The sequence below is a fragment of the Apaloderma vittatum genome, unplaced genomic scaffold, assembly GCF_000703405.1.
Source record: "Apaloderma vittatum isolate BGI_N311 unplaced genomic scaffold, ASM70340v1 scaffold1470, whole genome shotgun sequence".
Classification (NCBI taxonomy): domain Eukaryota; kingdom Metazoa; phylum Chordata; class Aves; order Trogoniformes; family Trogonidae; genus Apaloderma; species Apaloderma vittatum.
Genome location: NW_009692685.1, coordinates 58,058 through 83,782, shown reverse-complemented (window position 1 = coordinate 83,782; position 25,725 = coordinate 58,058). Strand labels below are relative to the sequence as shown.

The following is a 25,725-nucleotide window of genomic DNA, read 5'->3' as shown; positions in this document are numbered from 1 at the left end:
TGGAGCAGCGGAAGTAGTAAAGAGCCTGATAAAGTCCCCAAAAAGAAGGGTGCAAACCTTTCCTCTCGTTGGGCATGAGTGGCAGTACAGGCCTGGTGTCAAACACCAGCCAAACTGGAAGCCTAGGACTTTATTGTCCACACAAAGGCAAAGCATGCGAGCTCTAAATTGGCAGTTCCTTGTCAGACTATCTTTCTTTAAGTTTTGTTCTTTTTTTCCACCTCAAGTTCAAGGTAAATCTGCCACCAAGGTTTTATTTTCAGAGCAGCAAAAATGGGAATTGATTTTGTTTCATTTTTCAAGTGATCTGTTGTCCTGAAATGTGTGTGCACGAAGAAGCAGCTGAACCAATAATCTGAATCCACTGAAACAAAACTCTGCTAAAATAAAAGCTGCTTCTTTCATTCTGGGAAAGCAGCCTATGGGACCTGGGCAGGAAAAGCAGCATCTCAGCTCTGTGCATCAGAGAGAGTCTCTGACGTTCAGTAAATCCTCCTAAATGTACCACTCCTCCTGGCAGTGAAGATTTTTATTATATTTGTCTTCTGCAGAGAAATGCTACAATTACAAGACCTGAATGTACTAATTCTCCCCTCCCTTCCCTCTTCAATGCAGAAAATTATGAGCTTTCATGCCATCAACTTTGTAAAATGAATCCTTGAGGGGTTTTTGCTGATTTGTTTTCATGTTGCTTCAGAAACAGTACATCTTCTGTGAACATGAGAACACGACACTGATGCACCTGGCACCAGGTTTTACATGCATACTTCTAATAGTATCCCACGGCAGGTAGCTAGAGTTTTCTCCTCAGTGGGTACTGTCCATTAGTAACCAATACTTTTGAACAGTTGGTTTAATATTAACATATTGATCTATCACCTCAGGATTATTAAATTACTCTTTTCTGTGCTTGAAATACCCGTTGTTACGTGCCAAGGCACAATGATGAGCTAACTGTAAGCACGCCAACACTGAGACATTTTTCTTTCCTAAAAATGCCAATAAATGCAGACACCCATATGTCTCATTACTGCAGTTGATGTATTACCAGCCAACTCTTCTGAGAAAACGCAGCAAGAAGAGGTTTAGTTCCTTTGTCCTCACCTACGTTACACAGCACCTACGGCATGAGGACTTGTACTGAGACAACTTGAATCCAAGAGGCAACTTAAGAGGCAAAATCTTTGCTCAGGCTTCAGAGGGCTTTCACACACCGGGCTAAAATGAATAAATATAGTGTCTTTCCTAGCTTTCACAGATTTCCCGTTTCATTAAGCACCTCAGTCATTCTTTACCACTGTTGAAGGCAGGGGACATTACCTGTTCGAGGTGACACTTCAGCTCAGTCATTTCCACCTCCCAGGCTGCCTTGTGCAGGGCATACTGCTGCTGGAGCCCCTGGCGCTCACGTTCCTCGTCCCGCAGCTCCGAGCGAAAGTCATCCAACAAACCCTTCAGGGCATTCAGGAGCTTCCGATTTTCACTTGCCTGCCATACAACAAAGCAAACGAAATGCTGTCATTGGATGGCTTTAGGCTCTAGTTTCATTTTTAGGAGGAAAAATGCCTGCACATGCACTGCATGGAAAAGAAAGTGCCTGGGCTAACTTGCGTGAGAAAACTAAGAGTAGCAACGCCTTCTCTGTCTACAGGCTGCCCAGGGAAGTGGTTGAGTCACCATTCCACAAGGTGTTTGAAAGATGTGTAGACATGGTGCTTAGAGAAATGGTTTAGTGGTGGACTTGGCAGTGCTAGGCTAATGGTTGGACTTCGTAGTCTTTTCCAACCTAAATGGTTTTATGATTCTGCGATTCTATGATTCTACTTCTTGTTAGCCCTAGTCCTGAGGCACCTGTGAAAGCCAAAGATACTTAAGTCATCCTGAGGAAGGCACTAAACATCTTCCTGTATTGAGGACATCTGTAATAACTTCATTTTCAATACTCTAACACAAAGCTAAAGTATCATTCCTGAGTTTTGTTGGGTAGATGGATGTCTCATACATACAGTCATCGCTCACTATCAAAGCTCAAATATTTGAAAACCACATACAAAGAAAAGGGATTAATTTTGAATGCTTTTGTATTATCAAATGAAATTATTTGTGAAAAAAAAAAGTGAGGTTTTGATCTGAGTATCCCTCCTAAGGTATTTCACTAGTCTGTGCTTCACATTTCTTCTCAGGCCCAGGCACCTGCATACATATTAGCTTTGCAGAAGCACCCAGTTTGGTACCAAAGGCACAAATGCCAGGTAAGTCACTCTCCCCCTTGCAGATGGGATCGAAGAGCAAACTTCCATCCACATCTTCTTGAGAACCTCATGGTTATACTCAAAATATTGTCCACACTCTTGTGCTAGCCAAGAATGGAGTAAAATTAAAAGTTCAGCCCAGAGCTGACATCTGATCTTAGCAAGTACTGAAACACAGAATGTATACTTATTCAAATCTCTGATTTTTAATTAGTTTTGACATTTACTTTCTGCAAATTCTCTGAAGACTTGCAAAACCTGGGGTTTTTTTATGTTAAATATTGAATAATATGTTTAAATGTATACAAAGATTCATTCTGGATGAGTAAAACAAACCCATTTTTTGTAGTCATTGAATTACAAAACAGAAATGTGTAACATGATCTATTTACTCCAAATTTAAATGAAATATTCCCAATTAGCCTCTCGGGGAACAGTCAGAGATTGTATCTGACAAGTTATTCTGAATAGAAAAGACTTTAAAGAAAATTATATTTGAGTAGTAGACACAGCATGAGGAGAAAAATGGGAAAGCTTATTCAACAAATTCAGCATTTATTCATCTGTTTCTCATGAATGCGTTAGCTTCCTTGAGAAGACCTAATTCAAATTACTTGTCTAAATTCTTGCATGATAATCTAATTGATTTTATTTTTATTTCTCAAGTGGAAGCTTCTTACAATTCCTCTTATCTGCTGTTTCATGAAGTACCTACATGGGGACTTCTTTGTAGACAAGTCAAGTAAACAGACATATACAAAAAACTAAATAATTTTAATGGGCTTCTTTCAATGACAGTACATATAAAATTTTATGCAGACAACTAGGCTGATCTCATATGCTCATCAGATTTTTGGCATCACTGAACCCACATCACCCACTTTTGTAATCACTAATCAGACATACCATAGTGCCTTTTTTCTTTAAAAAACAAACAAATGTGGTCTGCTTTTTCTGAGCCATTTGACTAATCAGCAAAAATATGCTAGATTCAGGGAAGTAAGTGCAGGTGCTCGTGACTGACCTATAATCTGTTTCGGCTAATGAAACTTAATGGTGTACAACATGGGCCTTTATAAGAAACGTACCCACAGCAGCAGAACTAATTCCATTAACATTTAATGCCAATTAGCACTTTCTTACCGTAGAGCAGCAGTCTCCATCATGCATTTAAGATCACCTTCTTCTCAATATATAATGAAATTTCGTTAGCCCAATTAAGGCTAAATTCTCCAAACATCTCAAGCCTGTTGTGTAGCGTTCAGAATAAGAGCTCTTTTGAAGATTTGTTCCAAGTATCACAACAGGAGCTGCTGGGTATTGAGTGCATCAAAATCTGGCCTCATCCTCATCGTCTTTGAAAACACTGACCTCAAATGTCTATGAAGTGCTTTCATTCAAGAGCCACATTCTGCGTTTTCTGGTATGCTGCATAAACCTCTCCCTGCCAAAGGAATCTAAAAGCTCCACAAAGGAAAAGAGGCAGAAGAAAAATAAAATCAAATAATGCCAAAGCAAGCCACATCCCTCGTTCCTGCGCATACATTTGATAGATTTAGAGTTCTCTGAAATTAGGCTTGCAAAGAAAGAAGTGATGGACTAATACAGAGGAGACAAGAGCCCCACTGCAGGTTTGTAGCCTACTGAGATTAGGGCATGTCTTATTTCTAGAGGCATTACATCAATGTTGCTGTTATGAGACAAGAACCCCAGGTGCCCTCTGGGCTTGCTGGGATTTTAATTAACTTGCCAATATAAATCCAAATTTGGTTACATACTTTTAATTTCTGTGGAGAGGTCTCTTTGGCATGACTTTGTATTTACAGTCTGAAGTTGGAGAGGTCTGTTGTATTATTTTTTTCTGTTTTGCCAAACTGGAGTGGCTTTGGAGAACAGAGAGAGTACTTTTGAGATAATGTGCTCTGAAATACATTTTTATCTAGACATGCTTTAGATTTCTGTTGGTAAAACTGCCAAATAACTTCTGTATAAGTCCCATAGATACATAAACAAGGATTCTTTTGGTCTTCCCCTTCTTCTCAGGGATGTTGTACAGGCAGAAGAAATGAGGCATGACGTGACTCCCCACGCAAGGGGCTGGCTCTTTAGTACCTCATTAGTTACTGAAATTTAGAGGATGGAGGAATCTGACTGATTCACAACTGCTCTAAGACAAGAGAATTACAAAAGCAGTTTAAAGTCTTGTTGTATCCACAGCTCAATGGGTAAAGGAAAAAGTAGCTGACAATAAGTAAAACCTTAATGTAGTGAACTTCTACTAAATTCCAGGACGTTGGAATCGTTACTAAGTTGAGTCAACCCCAGAGATGGGAACCTCCAGTTCTAGAAAAGTTTGGGACCAGCACAGCTGTTTGCAGCTTGGTTCTGCTTTTAATCACAATTCTTTTTTTCTCTGAGAATTTCACTTCAGAATTTAGCCACGGTCTGGAACTAGAAGCAGTTTAGTAGAGCAGCCAATTAAAACCACAAGGTCAGGAGTCCTAAATAGCAGAAGAGAGCTGTGAATCTTCTCTATCTAATCACATGTCTAGGCAAGAGGGAAGCTGGATCTTGCTGCAAATCATTTCAGTATATTTAGATCTTAGTTACTATTCCTTTGGGCTTTTCTGTTAGCTAACTGTTGAAAACAAATATTTTCTGAGTGAAAAAAGATCTAAGTGGGAATTTTCTTGACAACCTCCTTGCATCTTCTGCAACAACACAAGTGTATTGGTTTTTATTGCTTTTTCCACTGGACCACACATGTATAAACTTTTCTCCTTACTCCCCTCATCTTACATCATCCAACCAGCACCTCACCCTTTCTGTTCAACTGAACCAAAGCTCTTCCTTCTTCAACAGGCTGTTCTCCCTGATCTCTTCCTACACACAGAGAAACACTGACTCACAGTAGCTTCCTGCTTGGTTCTTGAGCCTCGTCAGTTCCTTGCCTGACCCCCTCTGCAGTGTGCTCCTTTGGCTACCAGCCCAAGGACAACACCATGAAGAGAAAGATGAATTGGCTCAGTCTCAGAGTCCCCATCTATTCTGCCTCTCATCAACTAACATTTTTTTTCCCCGCTTTTTCCTCTGCTGTGCCTTCATTCCTCCACACATTGGCTGCATATAAATCCCAGGCAAATGAGACGTGTGCTTTCTACCAAGTCGAGTACCTCAAATCATAATAATATAAAATTAAAGGCTGCTTGTTGAAATTAAGGCCTCAGGGTATATAGTTTTTCTCAAAACAATTCCACTTTCCAGACAGGTTGAGAAAGTCAGCAGCAGGAGTGCAGGCTGAAGATACAAGCCATTAAATATTAACATTAAATGCTAAAAATAAATATGGGTTACTTCAAGCTACCGTAAGCCCTTTCTTTTTTTCTGACCTAGTTATCTCAGCCACTCCTAGAGTATCACAAAGTGTCTTTCCGCGTGTGAAACAAGAGCTGATGCATTTCATCTTGAAGCTTGCCAGGCAGAACCAGCAACTTAGGGCTCTCCTGGGCAGGTGCAAACCTCAGAAACTTCCAGCTTCGCGAGAAGAAGAATAATCATAATCCTTTCTTGCCATTGACAAATAGAAGCCCCGTAGCACTGAAACCCCTTTTTACATGTCTATCAAAAAAGACAGTGCTTCTTAGAAGATTCACTAGCATGAGTGGGCAAAACAAGTAATAGTGCTTAAAATTAGAAGTATTTAGCCAACTCACTCATTCTTGCAGTGTTGAAATAACACTTCTTTCCTGGTTGAAAGTCAAGAAATCTATTTTACCTTCACAAGTTCATTTGGAGATCATGCAGTACTCACTGTCAAGAGGGGTACTGAGATGTCACCTGTTCCTATGTATCATTTAAGCAAGATTAGCTGGAACATGCCGTGTATGTAAAAATGAATTATAAGCAATCCTACTTCCCTTTTCTGCCACCTTAACTGAGATTAATGCCTTAGCAATGATTATTTCAAAGAGGACACAATTTATTTGAATGTTCTTGGTCATTTTACGAGATCTATATGGAAAATTAGTGCATGAGTTTGTATTGAGATAGCATGTTGGCTTATAGTTATTTTACTCATTTTAGATTAGGTCAGTCTACAGATGGAATGCAGTTAAATGATGTGCTCAAGAGCATCTCTTCCGTGGCCTTCTTCAGCCTCTACCAGAGAAGAACTTGCTGAGAGGATGACAGTGATGGATCTGGGTGATGGTGACTGGTAAGGTAGAACTTTTCCAAATGTCAAAGTGATCAAATGAAAACGACCTTTGCAGCACACTTCACAGAAAATAATAGCTAGAGAATGGAGTTGTCAGCTAGCACTATGAGAAAGGAAAGCAAAAGAATATTTAAACTTAAAGCAGCAAAATATGAAGCAGCATAAACACCACAGATCTCTACTATTTTTATTCAGACAGAAATTCTAACTGAAGTTACATCTTGAACTAGAGGGGTAGGTTGCAAGGCAGCCTGTGCATCTCCCAGCACCAGCCTAACCTCATTATAGGACAGAGACTTACTGTTGCTTGCTGCGTATCTATAGACCATAGAGATAAATAGCAAACAGAGTGTACATAGTCACAAGAGTGTGGGTAATTCAAGGTGAACAACTGAAATGCAAAGACATGCACAGACCCCAGATCCTGCAGTAAGTCCAGCAAAGTAATGTGGTCAGAGACAGTACGTGTTTATCCGAGAGCTCTCACTGTGGAGTGCGTTCCCAAGTCAAGGGCCTGGACAGAAATGGGGCATAAAGCTTCAAGACCTTTTTTACTAAATTTGTGGTTTACACAGAATTCTTGCTCCATTCTACCTATGATTGTGAATAATTCCCTTTGAATGTTTGCTATTATTAATGTTAGGATTGCTGTAATGCTAAATGCACAAAGGGAAAAGCTAGGATATATGGCAGTGCTCTGACACACACAGGCAGGGCATAAGAGATCTTAGAATCATAGAATCATAGAACAGCCTAGGCTGGAGGGGACCTTAGAGATCATTTAATCCAACCTCCCTGTGATGGGCAGGGACGCCGCTCAACTAGATCAGGCAACACATGGGGACTGAGCCGAGATGCCAGGGAAAAGTTAGCATGATTTGCTTTTAGGCATTTAAAAACAAGACCAGTGACAGGAAGGAACTTTCTCATTGTTTTCCTATAATTTCTAAGGGAAACTTTAAATACACATGCTAGTTTCTTAAATTATTTAAAGGAAATAAAATCACGTCTTCTTGCTAAACGCTTGAAAGTAGAATACAACAGATAGGCAAGAGAATCATGCAAATTCTGCAAACCATCACATACTGATAGATGTTGCTGGGCAAACAGCCACAAGAGGAAATAGGATTTTTCACTGATAGTATCTGCCAACAGGACAACAGTACTCACATGGCTCCTGATTAAATATAAATGTAATGGATGAAATCCACTGTAATTGCCATGTAGCTAGAAGTATTTTTACAAGTATAATTCTAGGTGATTTAACACAGCAGCAGAAGAAATTGAACTCCCTTGGAAAATCCAGAGTTTCCATTGCCAGGACATGATATACAAATGGCATAGTACCTGCTTTTGCTGCTGCAGTAGTTCTGCAGTCTGCAGCTGTGGTCCATGATCCATGCTTTCTGTGGTGGGACGCTGGGAGAAATCTGTCAGGGGAAACACAACATCCTCTTCCTCCTCCTCTCTCTCTGCATCATCCACCTTCTGCTCAGACTGAATGCCAAAGTCTGGGAGGGCTTCAGGGTGCTCACTCTAAAATGCAAGAGATGGGACACATCAATGTTCTTCTGCCATTCAGAAATCTATCAAAGGGCTAAGAGAAGGAATTATCTTTCCTTGCATCTCTGTGGTGGGATATAGTGACTTCTGCTCTGTAGGCTACAGGAAATGATCTTTGGGTGATATATTACATGTTGCATATGTGAACACAACACTATGCAAACCTGCAAAACAGGAGATCTATGCAGCTGAGAAGATGGTTGCAATCACACACTGATGAAAAGCTATACAAGTCACCGGTGTATTGTCTAATGAAGATACGGAGATCAGGAAAGTATCCAAATCTAGCACTTTATTCTCTTTAATGTGTTAGCAAAATATGTGCCTCTGATAATGACTGGAGGTGGATTGATTATAAATTAACCAGTAAAAAAAATTCAAACAGTGAAAAAGTTAATGCTATTTTGATATTAGAAGATGAGCTAGTTTTCATAGAAGCAAATTAGTACTGCTGAAATAAAGTAGAAGCAAACTATTTCTAAATAGCTACTCTTCTCTTGTTTCTGACTCATATTACCACAGTAGATGAAGGTATAGTTGTTCATTCACCCCTTATCTAGATTACAAAACATTGGACTATTCAACTTAAGCATACTCCTACCAGACCTGAAAATTCAGTTGTACTGCCAAATGCAGCAAACACTGAAAAACACTAGGCACGTAGTTATCAGAAATACTGAGAAAAATTACTTAGTTGCCTTAGCAAATGGTTTCAGAATTGCATGAGCCTGCAAAATAAATCTATTCTCAAGAATTGTACAGGAAATGTCAGAATGGGCAAATACTTTTTTTAACTTATTTGTTTCCTAAAGTAAGATTTCCAAAGCAAATGGTAATTCTGGATGTGCAGCCTGACGTAATTTAGCAGCACCTTTCCTCACAGTGCATGTTGGCTGGCAGTCACAGCCCTGCTGAGATGTGTCAGCCTGGGGATTCGAGGTTGTTACGTACTTCTGAAATTCCCAATGTTAATTTAGTTGCTACTTGGAAAATCACTGTGATGACTACTGGTGCACTGCTGCTGATGGTGATAGACATGTGTGTGGAGAAGAGGAACAAACAAGAATGATTCACTCTAAGTCCCCACATGAAGCTGTGTAATTTTCCTGCCAACATGAAAAGAGGGCTTCCCTCCATCTTTACTGCTGAAGGTTTGTAAGAAACACACAGAGCACACAATGAGAAAAATGACAGCACTCGACCCATCTAAACAGATTTGGCTCCATCAGATCTTTAATGGATTTTTTCTTCCCAAATATTATTGAAAGACTTAATTAAATTTTCATTTACTGCAAGTTTTGCAGAACCAGATGTTTGTACTAGTTAAGGGTTTAGATTTAAAGATGGGTGATCTGCAACGTATCATGCACAACATACTTTAGCATAAGTCAGCTTAAGAACAGGCTCCATGTATAATTTGAATCCCCTTTAAATCTATGTTAAAATGTAAAGCTGCTGATGCCACATCATATTTAAAGTCTACACTTAAAGAAGGGACATTCCAGTAACCCACTGCTTGCAACTTCATTGGGTTAGTAAGGTGGGACAGTTACCTCTAGTATGTCCTCCCCTTCCTCCTCCATTCGCTTGCCTTGCCGCCAATGTTTCAGCAGCCACTTCAGTTTGACATACAGGAGAAAGGTGTCCTGCTTGAAATGCCTGAGTTCCTGCTGCATCAGACTTTTCTCCTGGCTCCAGGTCTTCTCCTCCAGTTTGCTCTGCAAAGTCAAGCTCTGCACTTCCAAGTCTTTCCTCCGCAGGGTCTGCATGTGCTCCTCCTCCAGCTTTAATGGAATGACAGACACCATGTCAATGGAGCAGTGTCCTGGGGCAGTCTCCAGGACTTGTACTTTGTTGTGTGAGATAAACGGAAATCTCTAATTTTCATCCATAGTGAGTAGCTATTGAGTTTGGCTCAGTAAGTTCCTCAGCAGTTATGACTGTTGAGGAAATTAGAGGACAGCAGCTGAAAAGAATTGTTTAGAGAACCGTATCAAGTAACCTGCTGTGGAAGTGGACATGCACTTTAAAGATGCACAAGACCTATGCTGCTGTTTAAACATTTTATGCCACTCATATCCTCCTCCCTCTCTTGATTGTGTCCCTGCAGTACGTTCCAGGACAGCTACCATCCCACAGTGCTGCACATGTCACACCTGCTAAAAGCATTTGCAGCCATTCCTCTAAGGTGGGACCGCAGCCACCCTTCAGACAACCTGGAATATTATCCTTGCCTCGTCCCTTCTCAGCCACAGACTCATCGTTGTCTCTGTGGCTACATCTCCATCTGCTTCTGGAAGGGCAATGCTTCTGAAGGAACCACATCCAGTATCTCAGATACAACTAGTGGTTGCTCATTTCTCACAGTTCATACTTCATTGCATTTGAACAACTCAGAGTCAATAGTTTGTCATTCTGATATGACTAGATCAGGTACTGAAGAGACAGGAATAGGTTGCAACATGCCATTCAACGTGTCTCAATTTCAATACCAGGAGCACCAACGAAAGCTCATTCTTTGGAACACATGTATAATTACATTTGTTTTGACACAAGGCCACCTGAAACATTATTCTTTAAACACGACTTCTCCCTCAGTATGTCAAAATCAAACCATGGCATGTGCTGCACCCAACAGCACTTGCAAAAGTTAGTTGTACAACATCTCATAATCTGCATGGATGAGATAATGTTTCCACTTCAACCAAGCTGTGGTTTGTATTGATCAAGAAAAGGCAGATGGAAAATGAGTCCAGAGCCACTGCTTAGAGATACTAGTTTCTACTATTTTCCATTCTGCAAAACAACAGCCTCTCCCTTTGCCTTCCAGCTCCATAGATGAAATCTATGAAAGCCACAGTACTCTAATGACCACAACAATTTAACCTGTAAGAACATACCCTGCAACAAACACCACTCACACAGGAAAGAAGAATACTTCAGAGATTCTTCTTCAGGAATATTGATCGTTTAGCAACTAGTACTGCTAAGAAATATATGCTTGATTTTCATGGCAACATTCAGACACTTCTGACACAAGGTACTGGTCCATACTAGATGGTTTGCTAAGGACTTTACCGACCTTTAAATTATGTGCTTTGGCATAATGCAGCATTTTAGCATCTACACTCCTATGCCTTAAAAAGTTCTTGATTAAAATAGAATTATTTTCAGTAATTGCTAGCTTAAATGGGTTTAAAATGTAGCTTAAAAGTACTCTGGAACAAAATTAGCTATAATGGCCAAAAAACCATACGAGTAACTCCTAGTAACAGTCATGGAGATGGTACACTGCTAGCACACACCAATTTGTTGTGATAAACGTTGCTAAAACAAAGTGGTAAAAAAGGGGCTTATTTTAAATTTATTTTTTACAGGAAGAAACAAACAGATTTTGTGCTGATGCAGGTTCTTCCACCAAATGAAGTTATGGTTAAATGCAGCAAAGATCTGAGTCATTTCCACCAGAAATCCTGGAAGGTGACATAAAGGAACATTATCAACAGGATGGGCATAATCTGGAAAAAATGAAGAATCCAGAAGATGCCTGTATTAATCTGTTTCTGCTGGCTGTCAACATGAATATCTAGCTTTGATTTTGCTGCATTTTTCATTGTTTTTACAAGCTGTTATGATCCAAGACCCTGTGTTCACAAATTCTTGCAGAAGACCTGATGGAAGTAGCTCCATAAAGTATTATGCTTTTTCAGTTGAGAGCTATTGCAAAAGAAAAGAACCTTAAGAGACAGGCATAGCTTCCAAAGAGCTTTCATGGCCAAGGCAACTAGGAAGGAAATGAATTTATTGGTTGCCTTCAAAAGCCTCCGTGAGAAAGCTCCTATGGAGATCAACTGAAAATTATAACTACTTATGAAAAAACAGAGAGGTAGCATTTGGGCATAATGAGATTAGCTGGCACAAGGAAAAACGCTTTACACTACGCAACAATTATGGTGAATTTAGTAAATGAAGCAAATTTAAAAAGAAAACTTCAGTTAAGAGCCAAACAGCCTGCAAAAATTAGCAACTGATTTTTTTCACTCTAGGAGCTAGAGATCACAAAACGATTGACTAACATGTTCCAGCCTTCAAAAGACCAATGGGAGCTCATGTAACAAAATATTATATATTCACCAGCTATGAATAAGAGGATTGGAAGCATGTGGTAATGAGGAATACACAAAAAGTCCTGATTTGTATTTCAGTTATGAGAGTGTAACCACTCCTCTGACTCCAGAGAAGTGCTGGATTTTTGTCGGGCTAGGAGGGGTCAGAATAAGGCATAGATCCAAACTGCGTTACCAGAAATCAAACACACCCTTCCCCAGCTCATGCAGCGCTGAAGGAAATATAATTCCCCAGGCAGTAATTCACATCTCTATCTCAGCTTCCCTCATGCAGGGGAGGACTCAACTTCTCTCCACCAAGCGGAGAAGCCAGATTCAAAGTGGCAAAACACACTTGAGTTTACATTTCCCCAACTTCCAGATTCTTCATTTACTCAGATGAGGTCAAACAGGCACAGCCATCAGGAGATCAGCTCCCACGGTCATGACAAATAAGGTCCATGCCATACATCATGGTCACGCACCTCTCCCAGTGGGCAGGTTTCGTATTTACCTGGATGATCCTTTCTGTAAACTTTTCTTGCTCCTCTCGGTGAAGTCTTGTCTCCTGCTCAAGCTGAGCCTGAAGCTCCTGTATCGATACATTCTGTACAGGTAAAACATGGGAATCCCTGAGCTGATCAGCAGGACAAAGGGATAGGTTTAGCAGAAAATGTGTCTCCGTGGTGTAAAAAAAAAGGAAAAAAGAAAAGAACTGCAGTACAGATATCTGCACAACCAACGGTTATCAATAGTTAAAACCAAAGCACAGTGTGCAAATAAATAGCAATGCCCTAAGTATGTGTGGGAATTTCCTGTGTGGCTTCTGACAACTAAAGCTGGGATGTTGATGTTAACATGTTGGATATTCCCTTTGGGCCTCTGCTCTGGGTTTGCACTCCAGTAGTTGAGACAGTGCATCATCACCAACATTTGCAAGATAAGCTCCTATTTACAGGATTACATATTTGGTGGCATATTTCTTTATGAAAATCAAAGCTATAAAACTTTAACACCCCTGCAGAAGATGCACCTAATGTTCATATATCGAACCTAACTATTTATTCATTTGCAACACTTCTGATTAGGTAGTTAATGGGATATTAAACCAAATAGGCATATAAGGTCCCTTTCTTCAGATACAGGACAAGGGTCTGCACAAGTTGACTTCATTCTGTGATTTCTACTCAAAATAATTACTCCAAAAATGTCACGGTGATAAGGTGTGTGAGCCCAAGATATGGCCAAAATGCTTAAGTATTTCACTTTTCAAGTCCAATATTATTTTAATCTTAATACTTTCAGGTTTATGTTCTCATTAAGTTTGGCATCCATCAACTTTACTTCTGAAAGCTACTTAATTCAAAAATAAAGATCCAAGAAGGCAAAGTCAGACCTCATTATTTATATTCTGCTAATTAATCTTGTGGTATTTATACTCCTGATCAGAATATTCTATGTCCTTCATTGTGTGTCTCTCACATTGGAGCTAAAACTGATGTGTCTGTACAAAGGTGACATTCAGCCAGATGCTGTCCTCTTCACATGTGGCCACAGAAAACACCGTGGCACTCAACTCCTATTGCCCAGAGTAAAGACACATTTAAAGAAGGGATCACTTCAGGCTTTGAAGTGTAATCCCAAATTGTCTGCTGGCCAGTGTCCAGCGTGCTCCAATCTCAGCAGCTGCAAGGATGTAGCGCGGGTCCTGGGACCACTTTTGGGGGCTGTGTTGCCATTTTCCCTCCAGTGTCAGTCCCGGCACCCATCTCTCTCTTCCCAGGTACTCCTCCCGCTTCCTGAGGGCAAAACCAGCAAGTGTCCCTTGCTGGGACACGTTTGGCTATTCAAAAAATATTTGTCACTGGAACAGACACTTCTCTCCTCCTCTAGAGAAAAAGCAGATAAAGCACATGGAACTATCCCATAAACCACCTGCAGGGCCATACTCCACTGAAAAACAGAAGTCACGCTATGTGTATTTTCTGGGCCCTGCCAGTTCCTTCTTTGCTTGATTCACTTACTCACTTTTGCACATCTGTTTTATACCTAAAGAAAAGGCCCTTCCAGCCCTCTGAAAGGTACAAATGAAGTGTCTATCAGCTTAATCTTACCCCTGAATGTGTCTGAAGACATTTTGTATTGCACAAGGCAAAAACTCGGTTTCACAAATAACTTGTAAAGCACCACTTGCAACGGGATTTGCCGGTTTTGCACAATCATTTGTAAATCATCAGTTTAACTTTCTCATCCAATAAAGAGAAAATTACTTTCAACAGAAATTTCTGCATTTTGATCAGGTTTCTTCAGGAATATGGCAAATAAGAATCAATACACCTAGTTAACTGAGGTGTAATCGAAAAGAGTGTGTGTTCTTTCTTCTTATCAACTCAAAATCAGTCAAAATCATGCAAAGTCGATCTGGTGAAAACAGATGACTACAACATGGCAATACTCTTCTGTTTGCAATAATTACTGATCTTGATATGCCTCTCCTTAGAGTCATATGATTACACCTTTAGATAGTTAGAAATATTGTTCATCTTGGGATTCTTGAAACTGGAAGCTGAATCAGAGCAACAAAAGTTATCAAGAAAGTAGGGTTTGAATTTTTCACTATTGACTTCACACTTTTTCCAATGAATGATGATTTGCTAAAAGATCATTTTTTCCTTCTTGAGACTAGTATTAATTGGAATCACATAGTTACCTACATACTAACAACATCTTATGTTTGCAAAATAAGGGCATTAGCTCATGCAATTTTTCTGTAACTTGTAGCCCATGCAAAGTGAAATTTCAGGAAACTTGGTGCTGGGATTATACGATAACTGTTGGAAGTACTGAGATTAAATACATCATAAAGGCAGATAGACTATTACATGCACATTAGACGGTGCAAGTACTTGCACAATTGCTTAGCCTCTTTAAGGATAATAGAATTTTGTGAGTGGGAAAGTAAATGTATTAAAAAGCAATTAATGCATTAATGCAGAGCTGCACCTCCTTTTCCTTCCAGTGCAACCTGAGGATTCTTCATAGTCTATAATTTCATGTAATGTCATTTCTACCACAAGCATTGAGATTCATACTGCTCAACTCAAGGGTGTTAAGGCCGCTCACGCACCTAATAGATGCTGCTAAACATGTGGATCAGGAATGAAGAATATGTAGTAATGTGCCATGTGATATTTGTACATGCAGTTCAGGTGCCTGATATTGCAGTAATGGATGTCTATATGTTTATAGGTGGAAATCAGGCCCCTATCATATAATCAGCAAGGTGTTGTCTCTTGCACAACTGTGGCTTTGTTTTGTTTTGGGAAACAACACTGCTACAAAATGGTCACAGAAGTTGATAACCTGTTAACTTCCATTCTTTGTTTCCTTTGTTTTCATTATCGAACGCACTACACAAGGAATGGAAAACACCCCAAATGTGAGGGTTACGGCTATCACAGAACATACCGACACCACAGAAACGGACACAAACTCACTACCACAGGACATACAAATACAAAATAACAGGAACTACAAGCTAGTGCTACCCCATCACAGTACCACAGAAACAGCTGCACTTGATTCACGACTCAACACTGGTAGTTTCCCATATATCCCAGTTATTGCATTTTAAGATCCACTTCCACTCCCATCATCTCAGACAGGCAGTGCCAAACCCTTCTGCTGAGTCCTTTTCTCTCACCTGTTATCACTCCAGAACAAGCTAATCCATGCTGATGTCTTTACCTCAAGAGGATACGCAGAGAAAAGTCATCCATGCTTTGAGGGCTTCACCACTGCTCCTTCATCGCACTGACCCCTTTCTGCCCCTCTCGGCACATTATGGGCTTTTCAGGTTACTTTTCGGCTTGCACAATCCCACATTTCTGCCATGACTTGTTTTTATAATATTGCCATGCACCATGAGATACGGCTGGGGTTTACTTGTCTGCTTTCTCCATTTTACCATAGCTAATTGCAGTCTCAGTTTGCCTGCAAATTTTATGGGTTCACATGCAACAGCTGTGAACATCAAATTTCACGGAATCTTTCTTTTTAGTCCTTTTTTTTCCTTCCAGAAGGGGTGGAGCAAAATAAGGCCTGAGGAGGCAGGGTAGAAATATGCTCTCCAGAGGATGTGTGCAATTCCAGGAAGCCAAAAAATGAACATTTTATGCTGCTCACCTAACGCTATGGTATAGTGATTTGATATTTGGACCTTGCATTTGACCAGGCAGTCTAAAAAGGGCTACTTTTCCACATGTGATGGCTGACCACTGCATGCATGCAAACAACCAGACCAGACAGGAACTTCCACTGCCTTTTGTACTACTTTTTACATGCAATACACATCTGGCTTCTGAAGATGTACTCATCTCCTCATCCCCTAAAATTAAATGACATATATTCCATTTGCTAATGTGCAATAGGCAGTTGTGTGGTTATTTGTCTGTGCTTATATGGAGAGTCTCTGATTTTGGAAAAACCCTTTGCTCCAAGTCTTTAAAAATCCGTCTCATTGTATGGATAGTACACAAAGTCTCACCGAGTACGGTTAGGACTGGGATATCCAGATTTACATCATAAAGAGTCTATTTAGTCATTATATTGTCAACCTTTACAGATTCTTGCACAGCAAGAAAGAATACAATTCATCAAAGTAAATTATTCTTGCTGCCCCTAATCTTGGTGGGAAGCAATACTGTCAGCAACAGCTTGTCTTTCTTCTTCCCACAACTTCGCATTGGAGGAATAGCTGTCACTACACGACTTTCTATGTGGTCCTCATTTGTTGTGCTGTATTTTTTTTCTTCTCATTTTTTTTTCAGAAGAAAGAAAAGTCCCATTGTATCTTTCCTTTCTGGGAAAACAAAATCTTAAACCAGAGCAAGAGAAAAGGATGTGTAAATTTTCAGCACATGGCTCTGAGCTGCTCCAAAAGCCATCCAGATGAAAAGCTCTCATGTGGAATTATTAAAATTGCACAGAAGGAGCACAGGCACTCCAACACCAGCTAAAAACAGAACATTCAAAATATAGAACAAAATTCTCCTTCTATGTCCAAGTTTTGATTCAATTCAGCTGGTAAAGTGACTTACCTAACTTGCACATCACTGTATCTTGTTGGTCCACACTGAACTCGGGTATTAACTTGGAGTAGTAGAGTTGTTTTGTATTTCTTATTACTAGACCTTGTGGAGGACTTGTTTCTTAAGACTTGCTCTCACCGTCTCTAGCCTATCTGCTTTTATTTTAATTCTCTCGTGATGACTTGTTCCTTTGAAGTGAACTACTTTCAGTGATTCTTTTTTCATAACCTAAAAGTGTCAGAGATTTTGTGGCATTTTTCTACACAGAAACAAATATGCAGGTCTTAAAAAGCCATGTATGAAAATAATTCAAACCTGAAATGCAAAGATGAGTGCTTTCACCTTTAGTGATACATACTTGCTCAGGTAAGAGCAGAACTGATACCCTCTGAAGGAATAATCAGATCTAGGAGATACAGCTCTATTTCAGAGCAGCAGTTTTCAAATACTGCAACAAACTTAGCTAATCATTCAAAAGAGTAAAATTTTTCTTCCAGAACGTCTTCTTATTTCTGAATAAAAAGAAGGAGACTGCTTAAGGAAGCTGTCTTTTTTTGATGGATATTCTATTGATGAAAAGGGTAAAATTCATCAGATAAAAAATTTTACAATATTTACAATTTTTCCCACTGGTTCCCATTTGTTGCCACAGTAATCCTTTGATTTGTGCTAGGCGTTTGCTCCACGAAACATTGTGTTACCTTTTTTAGTACCTTCTGTGTCTTCTAGTCAGGGCATGGTGAAGAATGATTTCCCGCTCCCACCATAGCCCAGCTCTGCTAAAATCATGAATAATGGATTGAACATCCACCCTGACGGGCTCCAACCTTCTGCAACAGCAGCTGAATGGTTTGTTTCAGCAAGAAAAAAAGCCCTGCTCTAAAGGCAATTTCAAGATATAATTTCCCTTGGACTGTGACTCTAACCCCACCTCTTTAATATGCAAATACATTCTAATAATACTGTTGCGCTAACAACTGCAGTGCAAAGCCCAAACAAAGGCAGATGTTTACAGTTAGGCTACAGGGTAGTTTCAAGCACAAGTCAGTCTGCATTTATTGTATTTTATCAAACAATTAGACTCCCACGGTGCACATTTTTAAAAGTGAGAGAAACAGCTAAATGGAAGCTGCTCAGCATTGTTTGAGAAAATTTTCATTTAAAATTCAGTTTGAAAAAAACAAATTGTCACTGAAAAGTTTCAGTGTAAAGCACTGTAACATAATTTTGTTGCCTAAGGAAACCTGACTGAAATAAACACCTTAGTCTTTAACATTTTCTTGAGTTAGGCCATTTAAGCCTCAGCCTTGCTCATCATTTAAGCACGTCTGGACCAAAGATGGCTACTCTCTATCTTTGATTATAATTACTGGCTTGTTCCTTGTCAGGCCATGGTGAGAAAACTATCCATCCTCTGTTCAAATACAGTTTGCTGTACACAGTTTACACATCATCCCATCCTGGGAAAGGAAAAAGATGTTGTGCCAAAGTTACCCAAATGCCTAATCTTAACAGAGGGTTTACATATACAGGGCTTAATATAATAACAAGGCTGATCTAAGATAAGGGGGAATTAATAAAGATGACAGAATTTAAACAGAAATATTGTTACATCTGCTGTGGTCATTTTCCGACCTAATCTACCATTACTACTGACCAATACAACTGCAAAAGGATCCATGCTGACTAGCAAGGTTTCTCTACCTCCTTGGCCAATTTCACAGCTCAGGAAGAAAGACTTGAGTTTTCAAGAAACTTACAGTGTCCTGGGTTTATCAGATATTCTTCCTGAGTTTTATTTTCACTGGTAAAAGTGAAAAGTTGGAAGAGAAGCTGCTGAACAAATTAATTATTCTAATTAATTATTCTAATACTACTAAAACCCTGCACAGTCAGGATGATGTAAAATAAACAAAACAAACCAGGAAAGAATTACCTGTGTTAAGATCCCTTTGATAATCAATACAGCATTGCGCTTCTTGGCTACCAGCCACCCTCAAGTTTTTATTCCTACTGCTTTCCAGTGCTTGTTATCACTTATTCACAAAGCCAGCTGTCCCAGCCAGCATTTTTCTTTTCCCAGACTGAATCAGGGTTTTCAGATATACTAAGGCCTCTGCATGTGTCTTTAAAGTTAAAAACGTGTTAAAAGGCATCCGTCACTAGAAACTACTCTAACTACCACAGTTTCAGGATGGATTTGGCTTCCCAGTGGCCAGCTTTTCAACGCTCCAAGCTCACCTTTGTGGAGATAGATTAGAAATTTTCTTCAGGACCAGTTGTAGTGTCTGGACAACCTATGTTCATGAGAAAGCAGCTAAGGAGATGTTTACTGAGGCGGATATGGCCTCTGCATGGATGAAGATTTAAATAAAAACTGATTGATGTTATTGACGAATGGAAAAGCAGTCAACAACCCAAACAATGGAGAGTTCTGCTTTAAGTTTACGTTTTTTGGAAGGTGCAGCTTGCCGTGTTCCCTGTTGCAAATCACCATGCATACCAGCATCAAACCCTCACCTGCGCAGACTACTGCCAGGCAAAATGCAAAGCAATCTCTATCTGTAGGCTCTCCAGATTCATAATATCCAACAAGGTGAAACCTGGAAGCATGATCTCATGTCAGGGATTACAACCTCTTTCAGAGACTTTTCATTACTACACTCCATTGTAGTGGGTCCCCGAGCCATATTTTTCCACTTAGCAAAGCTACTGGGAGCAGGGTGATGATCCAAAGTCAGGACCAATTTGCTCCTCTGAAACCGCAAGGGGAAAAAGAGATCAACCACAAATTTCACAACAGGGTTGCTGTGTTTGGTTCAGTTTACTCCCCCAACCCTTGGCTTCTGTTACTCATCTCCTGGCTAAGGCAGCAGGAGGCAGTGAGTAAGACGGGCTGCTTTGCTGACCTCTAGACTGAAACAGCCCTTGTCTCCTGGCCTGTAGAGTTTTATGTCTCCATCAGCTCTGCGGTGTGGGTCGGTGGTGGCTCGCTGGTGGTGAATCTCTTGCTCCTCTCCACGATCTCGTTTGAGCTGCCACTCCATCTGATCCCTCAGTTTGGACTGTTAGGTGCATGGGCGGTTTATAACAAAAAAACAAAAGGACAGAAGGGAATAAAGAAAACAAAAATGGGTAAGGTAGACGACTGAAAAACTACAAGACAAAGAAAAGCGTGAACAGAAAAACCAACTTAAATACAGTGGCATAAGAAAGTGAAGAGAACAAAACCAAAATGAGGATGAGCAAAATGATGGGCTGAAACATCTGAAAAGCAAAAAAGAGAAAGAGAGGAAAAAAGAATGCAAACACTGGTTATGAGGCGCATGCAATGAGGATGCATGAGTCAAACCAACAGCAAGCATACAAGTCATGAAGGATACGGGACACAAGGCTCTTCCTTCCTTACTTGTGCTGTGCAGAAAAGCCATATCCAGTGTGGCAGTTGTGGCAGTTTAGACATGCGCCCATGGGCAACGCTTTAGGCAAGGCAGTCCTTCGCTGGCTACAGAGCTTCTCACTCGCTGCTCGGTTAGGGGAGTGAGCTGTAAGCAGGCTTTTCAAAACACATCACTTAGAAAACTGCAGTCAGTTGGGTTCTTTTGGCAAGGCTTTTGAGAACGCGCCTGACCCTTTTACGAGAGAGCATAATAAAGACCTCCTCACATTTCTTAGCAAGGCTGCTAATTTACATTAATCAGAATTTATTTTTTTTAATTAATCTCCTCTTTCATGGGGAAACACTGCTGTTACAGACAAAAAGAAGACAGATCTCTATAGCACCAATGGATTAGCCTTTTTGCCACGAGGAACCGCCTCTGAATCAAAGGAGTTATGCAAACAAATAAAAGAAAAAAAACCTATAAAGTGTTTGTTTAACATTACACACTTTACTACATCGCAGGTCTCAAATCATAACGAAGCAGCTGTGAGGAAAATTAGCTCTAGGGTAGCAATGCCAGAAAGAAAGAGAAACGATAAACAGAAAGAAGGTAAACAATGGGCTGACCTACCTGGAAGTCCGTGATTAACTCCTTCCCCAGGTTACCAATGGGAGAGTCTCGAGACATGGATGTCATTGTGGATAGAAAGCTGGAAGACTCTGTGAGATGGGGAAGAGGGGAGAGGTCCTCCATCTGCTCCTTAAGGCCCTCTCCAATGTGATCAACCTTCTCCAGGAAGGTTTGCAGCTCCTTCCGGAAAGCTTTCATCCTGGAGTTGACGATGTCCAGAAGCTCCGGTTCGTGCTTATCTTCTCCCCTTTCCTCACTGCTCCTGAAATCCTGCTCAGTGGATGGGCTGCTGGTTACGTGCACCTTCGCATCATAAATTAAGCTGTCCGTATCAGTGATGAGGCGGTCCACAGTCCTTTCGAGCCTCTCAGCCTCACGTTTGATGTTAATTAAAGACTCGGTGTCCTCTTTCATTTTCATGAGCTCAGCAGAGCACAAGTCACTGACTTCCGATGGCTTCCCGCTCCCAAAGCCTGAAGTCTTCTCATAAACTTCTTCAGAGTCACTCTCGCCCCCGATGGGTCCCTCTCTCTTTGGCTGGGGCGGGCGTCCCTCTTCGCTGTCACTCTCCTTCTTCCCAGCATCGCTGTCAGCATCGCTGTCCCTGGGGCTGGAAGTGCGCAGGCCCAGGTGAGACGCAAGATCGTAACGCTGGACATTGGACATCAGGACCCTGTTCTCATACTGGAGCTTCATCACTTTCCCGCTCAGCTCATTGATTTGCAGCCTGGCTGACTTCAGCTCTTCTTGCAAGGTCCCACCACACCTGGACGCCGTGTCATCCAACCAGCCCGGCTCCTGGCCTGGCTCGAACTTGAATTTGTTCAGTTCGTTTGTCAGCTGCTTGTTGTGATCCTCGATTTCAGAGATTGACCGCCTCAGCAGCTCTGCCTCCTCTTCCACAAACTGCAGGTGCCGGCGCAGCTCCGTGGCCGACTCCACGGAGTCGCCATAGGGCGAGGTAGGAATGCTTGAAATATGGTCCCTGCTGAGACACTCTTTTTCATACTGGCACCTCATATCCTCCATCTCAGCTTTAATCCCCCTGTTCTCCACCTCCAATTCCACTATTTTTCTGCCCAGTATGTTGGCCTCCTCCTCCACCAGCTTCAAACGTAGCTTCAGCTCGGCCTCCCTCGTGCTGGGCGGGCCCCCTGCCTCCCCAGTAGGTAGGGGACTGTCAACATCTCCATAGATGGACTTGTACTTCTGGAGCTCCTGTTCCAGTTCATCCTTCTCCCTCCCCAGTTTGGCCATCTTCTTACGCATCAGCGCTGCCTCTTCTTTGGCAAACTGGAGCTGGCACTTCAAATCAGCACTGTCCTCCTGCCGAGAATAATCACCCCCCCCCAAAGATTATATTACAACAGAAGCATGATCAGTAGTTTATTTTCCAAAATCTCCACCTCCCCACCCTCCGAGCTGTATCTGTTAGGTATGCAAACAATACACAGACAGAGCTGCGCAAACCACACAGTAGACACATTTCACAGCTTAGTCCTGGTTAAATTGGCAAAGCAGCTTGATCAGAGTTAAAGAGGGGAAAAAAATTAATCAGTTATGCCTGTGCAAGTGTTTAGTGATGCAAGACGGCTAGTGCAATGTTTGTTTATTCTCAAATACTGAGCAAATTTTGTGGAAAATAATGACTGAAATAAAAAGACTCCATGATTTGTTGGCACACTCTGTTCTGTTTAAGTTTAATGGTAGATTGGCTTCCTTTTAGTATCACGAAACAAAGACTGCTTAGCTGAATTTGCTCATCAAAATCCTAAATCTCAGACTCTCTGAGCTAGAAAGCGCAACAACAGTGTACTAAGCTGCATGGCTGCCTTGCAAAGTGAAGACTTTTGATCTCGAAATGCTCTGAAACAGCCAGAGTGTCTAACTCGCTTTCCAAATAGGAAGCACACTATTGTCTCTCCTGCTGTTACTCTTACGATGGACCAGATCATGATCACTGTTTCTGGTATGGATAACTGTTCACAAGGGAGATTGATGAAGACATGTGAAAAAGAAAGAAAAATTCATTAAACCGCGGCTATGTCCAAATCCACGCCATGTGAAAACCTGCATTTTTCAGGAAGCACCAGGGTATTAAATGAGAGTTTGACTTTTTTGTGTGTGTGTTGGGCATTTTAAAGTACTGCGTCTCCACTCAAATGAAAACTCCAGTGTGTATTGTGCTGAAATAAGAGACAAGGTTAAGTAAATTCTAAGCCGATGAACAATTTCTTTGCATGAATCACTTTCATGAATTGTCATGGAGATACAGGCTCTTGGCCTCGTAAGAGACACATTTATCAGCATTAGCAGTATAATGGAAGGCAGGCTTTGAAAGATGATCTCTTGAGACGGCAGATTTCAACATTGTTGTTAGGCCATGTGGACATATGTGCAATTATCTATGGAAACTTCATTTCAGTCTCTGGAGCACTGTTATCTTTCACAAGCACCATTTTGTTATAATTCCTAATAATGGCAACCAAATCCAGAGGAAAACACGACTGACTTCAATTGTTCACCCAGAACAGGCTATTAAAAAAAAAAAATTACAAAACTAATTATGGCTCAGCAATCTGAGGAAAAGATTTAATTTCTAAAGCACACATCCTTGCACATTGGTAACAGTGTCTTTTATGTTGCCTAGATTAATTTTGCCCCATTCTATTTAGATATATACTAATTATGTCTTAATTTCAGCTATTAATAACTAAACAGCCACAGAAGCAATTGCTTGTATACTTCTGAACTCAGTCAGCCTTCTTACTGATTCTGCTTAGTGGAGGCTCGGACTTTAAAATACTAAACAGTAAAAAGCAAAATAGTAAAAAAAAATAGAAAGAGGTAAACAATAGTCAAATTTTCTGTTTTCAGTGAATACCAAGAGTCAAACAAAACTGCAATCAGCTGATCAGTTGACTAACTAAAATTTTGGTCATCACCGTGTTTCTGGCACCAGAAATGTGAGTTTTCTATGAATACAGTCGAGGTGTATATAACTGATTAAAAGCAGACTCTCTAGAAGATGGGGTTGCTTTACTCTCTGTCGTCTCCTCACATGCACACACCTCCCTTTTACACATATATTTGCAAATTGCTTTTCTCTTCATAGCTCAAAACTGCAAATTAAGTATCAGACTAAAACCTGGCAAAACTCCATGCAGCCTCCACTGGAGTCACTCTGAATTCTGATTGCTCTGGCTGCATACAGCTGCATGATTAAAGCATCATCTTTAGTCAGAGCTGCATGATACATTACCTCTGTTATTCCTATCACTGAGAATCAGTTTATTCCCACAGCTGTAGGTTTTGCTTTTAGGGAAATACAAAAATTATGAGGAAAGTTACAGTCAGACCAGTGCTGCACATCAGAGCTCACAGATGGGGTGACTACTCCAGTTTATTTATTTATCTGTTAATAGCTTGGAAATAATTGCATCTGACAATTTCCTTATACTCTCTTTGTAATCCCTGTGCTTCTTGCCTGCCTTCGACTGCAGGCACCCAGCCTCCCCGGCTGCAGGCAGCTGGACTGATACCCCTGGGGAAGGGCCAGACTACCTGCACCCCTCTAACGCCCCCCAAGCTGGGAGCACTGGGGACCAGTTCCTCCCTGGGGGCCAAAGGGGGCTCCAGCCTGACACCCACTGCATTTCAAGCGCTGAATTGTGCTCTAGACAAGGCACTCAGCACTTTGAAGCTTTTGAAGAAAAAGGAAAGGCTTCGATGGGTTTGGGGTCAGGGCCCCAGCATTTTTGTTCGGCATCACTGCACGGCTCAATGCGCCTGCGGAGTTAGCGTGTTACTATAGCAGGACAAAACCACCATTAACTTCTTGTAATGGCATTACTGTATTGCTAGGTTTTGCCTGTGCAAAAAAAAAAAAAGCATCACATTTGTAAGTTTTGTTTTTCGCAGAGCTGAAACAAACAAGATTTATTTTTTTTTTTTGTTAAACACAAGCCTCACACAAAACAACAGAGCCGATGGATGTTATTCTCGCCTACTAAATAGGGACCCATCTGGAAAGGTGAGAAAGCTCTAGATCTTCCCCGATTCTCTGCCAGGGAACACGACTACTGAAAATCCCATTCCTCAGACAGCTTTTTTCCGAAGGAAAAGAATGGTCAGGAGAGATTTATCAGCCAGATCTAAGCATGCCAGAAGGGGAGGACTCCAACTTTCATGCACCTGTCCCTCTGAAACTTTGTGTACAGAAATATCAGCGATTTCTTGATCAGTTGAAACCAAATAGAAACAGAAAGAGGGTGACACACACACACAGGCAAGTAGAGTTTTGACATATAAGGCAAACCGGGGAGAGGACAAATCACCAAAATTAAGAATAATTCGTTATTAGTTAAATCACAAATGAAAAGGGAAAATAATAATAATAATGAGAGAATACAATCTTTCCACTGTTTTGGAGGAACAAGAGGCTTGGATCCCAGGGCCTGAAAGGTGGGCTATGGCACAGCCTGA

The 25,725-nt window shown here is 40.9% G+C and overlaps 1 protein-coding gene across 1 annotated transcript in view; it reads right to left on the bottom strand.

Moving 5' to 3' along the window:
- Positions 1-25,725, bottom strand: part of MTCL1 (microtubule crosslinking factor 1) — a 92,444-nt gene that overhangs the window by 20,286 nt on the left and 46,433 nt on the right. The window contains exons 5-10 of the mRNA XM_009878370.1: positions 21,241-22,566; positions 20,137-20,292; positions 12,652-12,744; positions 9,585-9,815; positions 7,816-8,004; positions 1,321-1,488 (exon numbers count right to left, since the gene is read on the bottom strand). Of these exons, the coding sequence (XP_009876672.1) occupies positions 1,321-1,488; positions 7,816-8,004; positions 9,585-9,815; positions 12,652-12,744; positions 20,137-20,292; positions 21,241-22,566 (2,163 nt within the window). The remainder of the gene's footprint in view (positions 1-1,320; positions 1,489-7,815; positions 8,005-9,584; positions 9,816-12,651; positions 12,745-20,136; positions 20,293-21,240; positions 22,567-25,725) is intronic.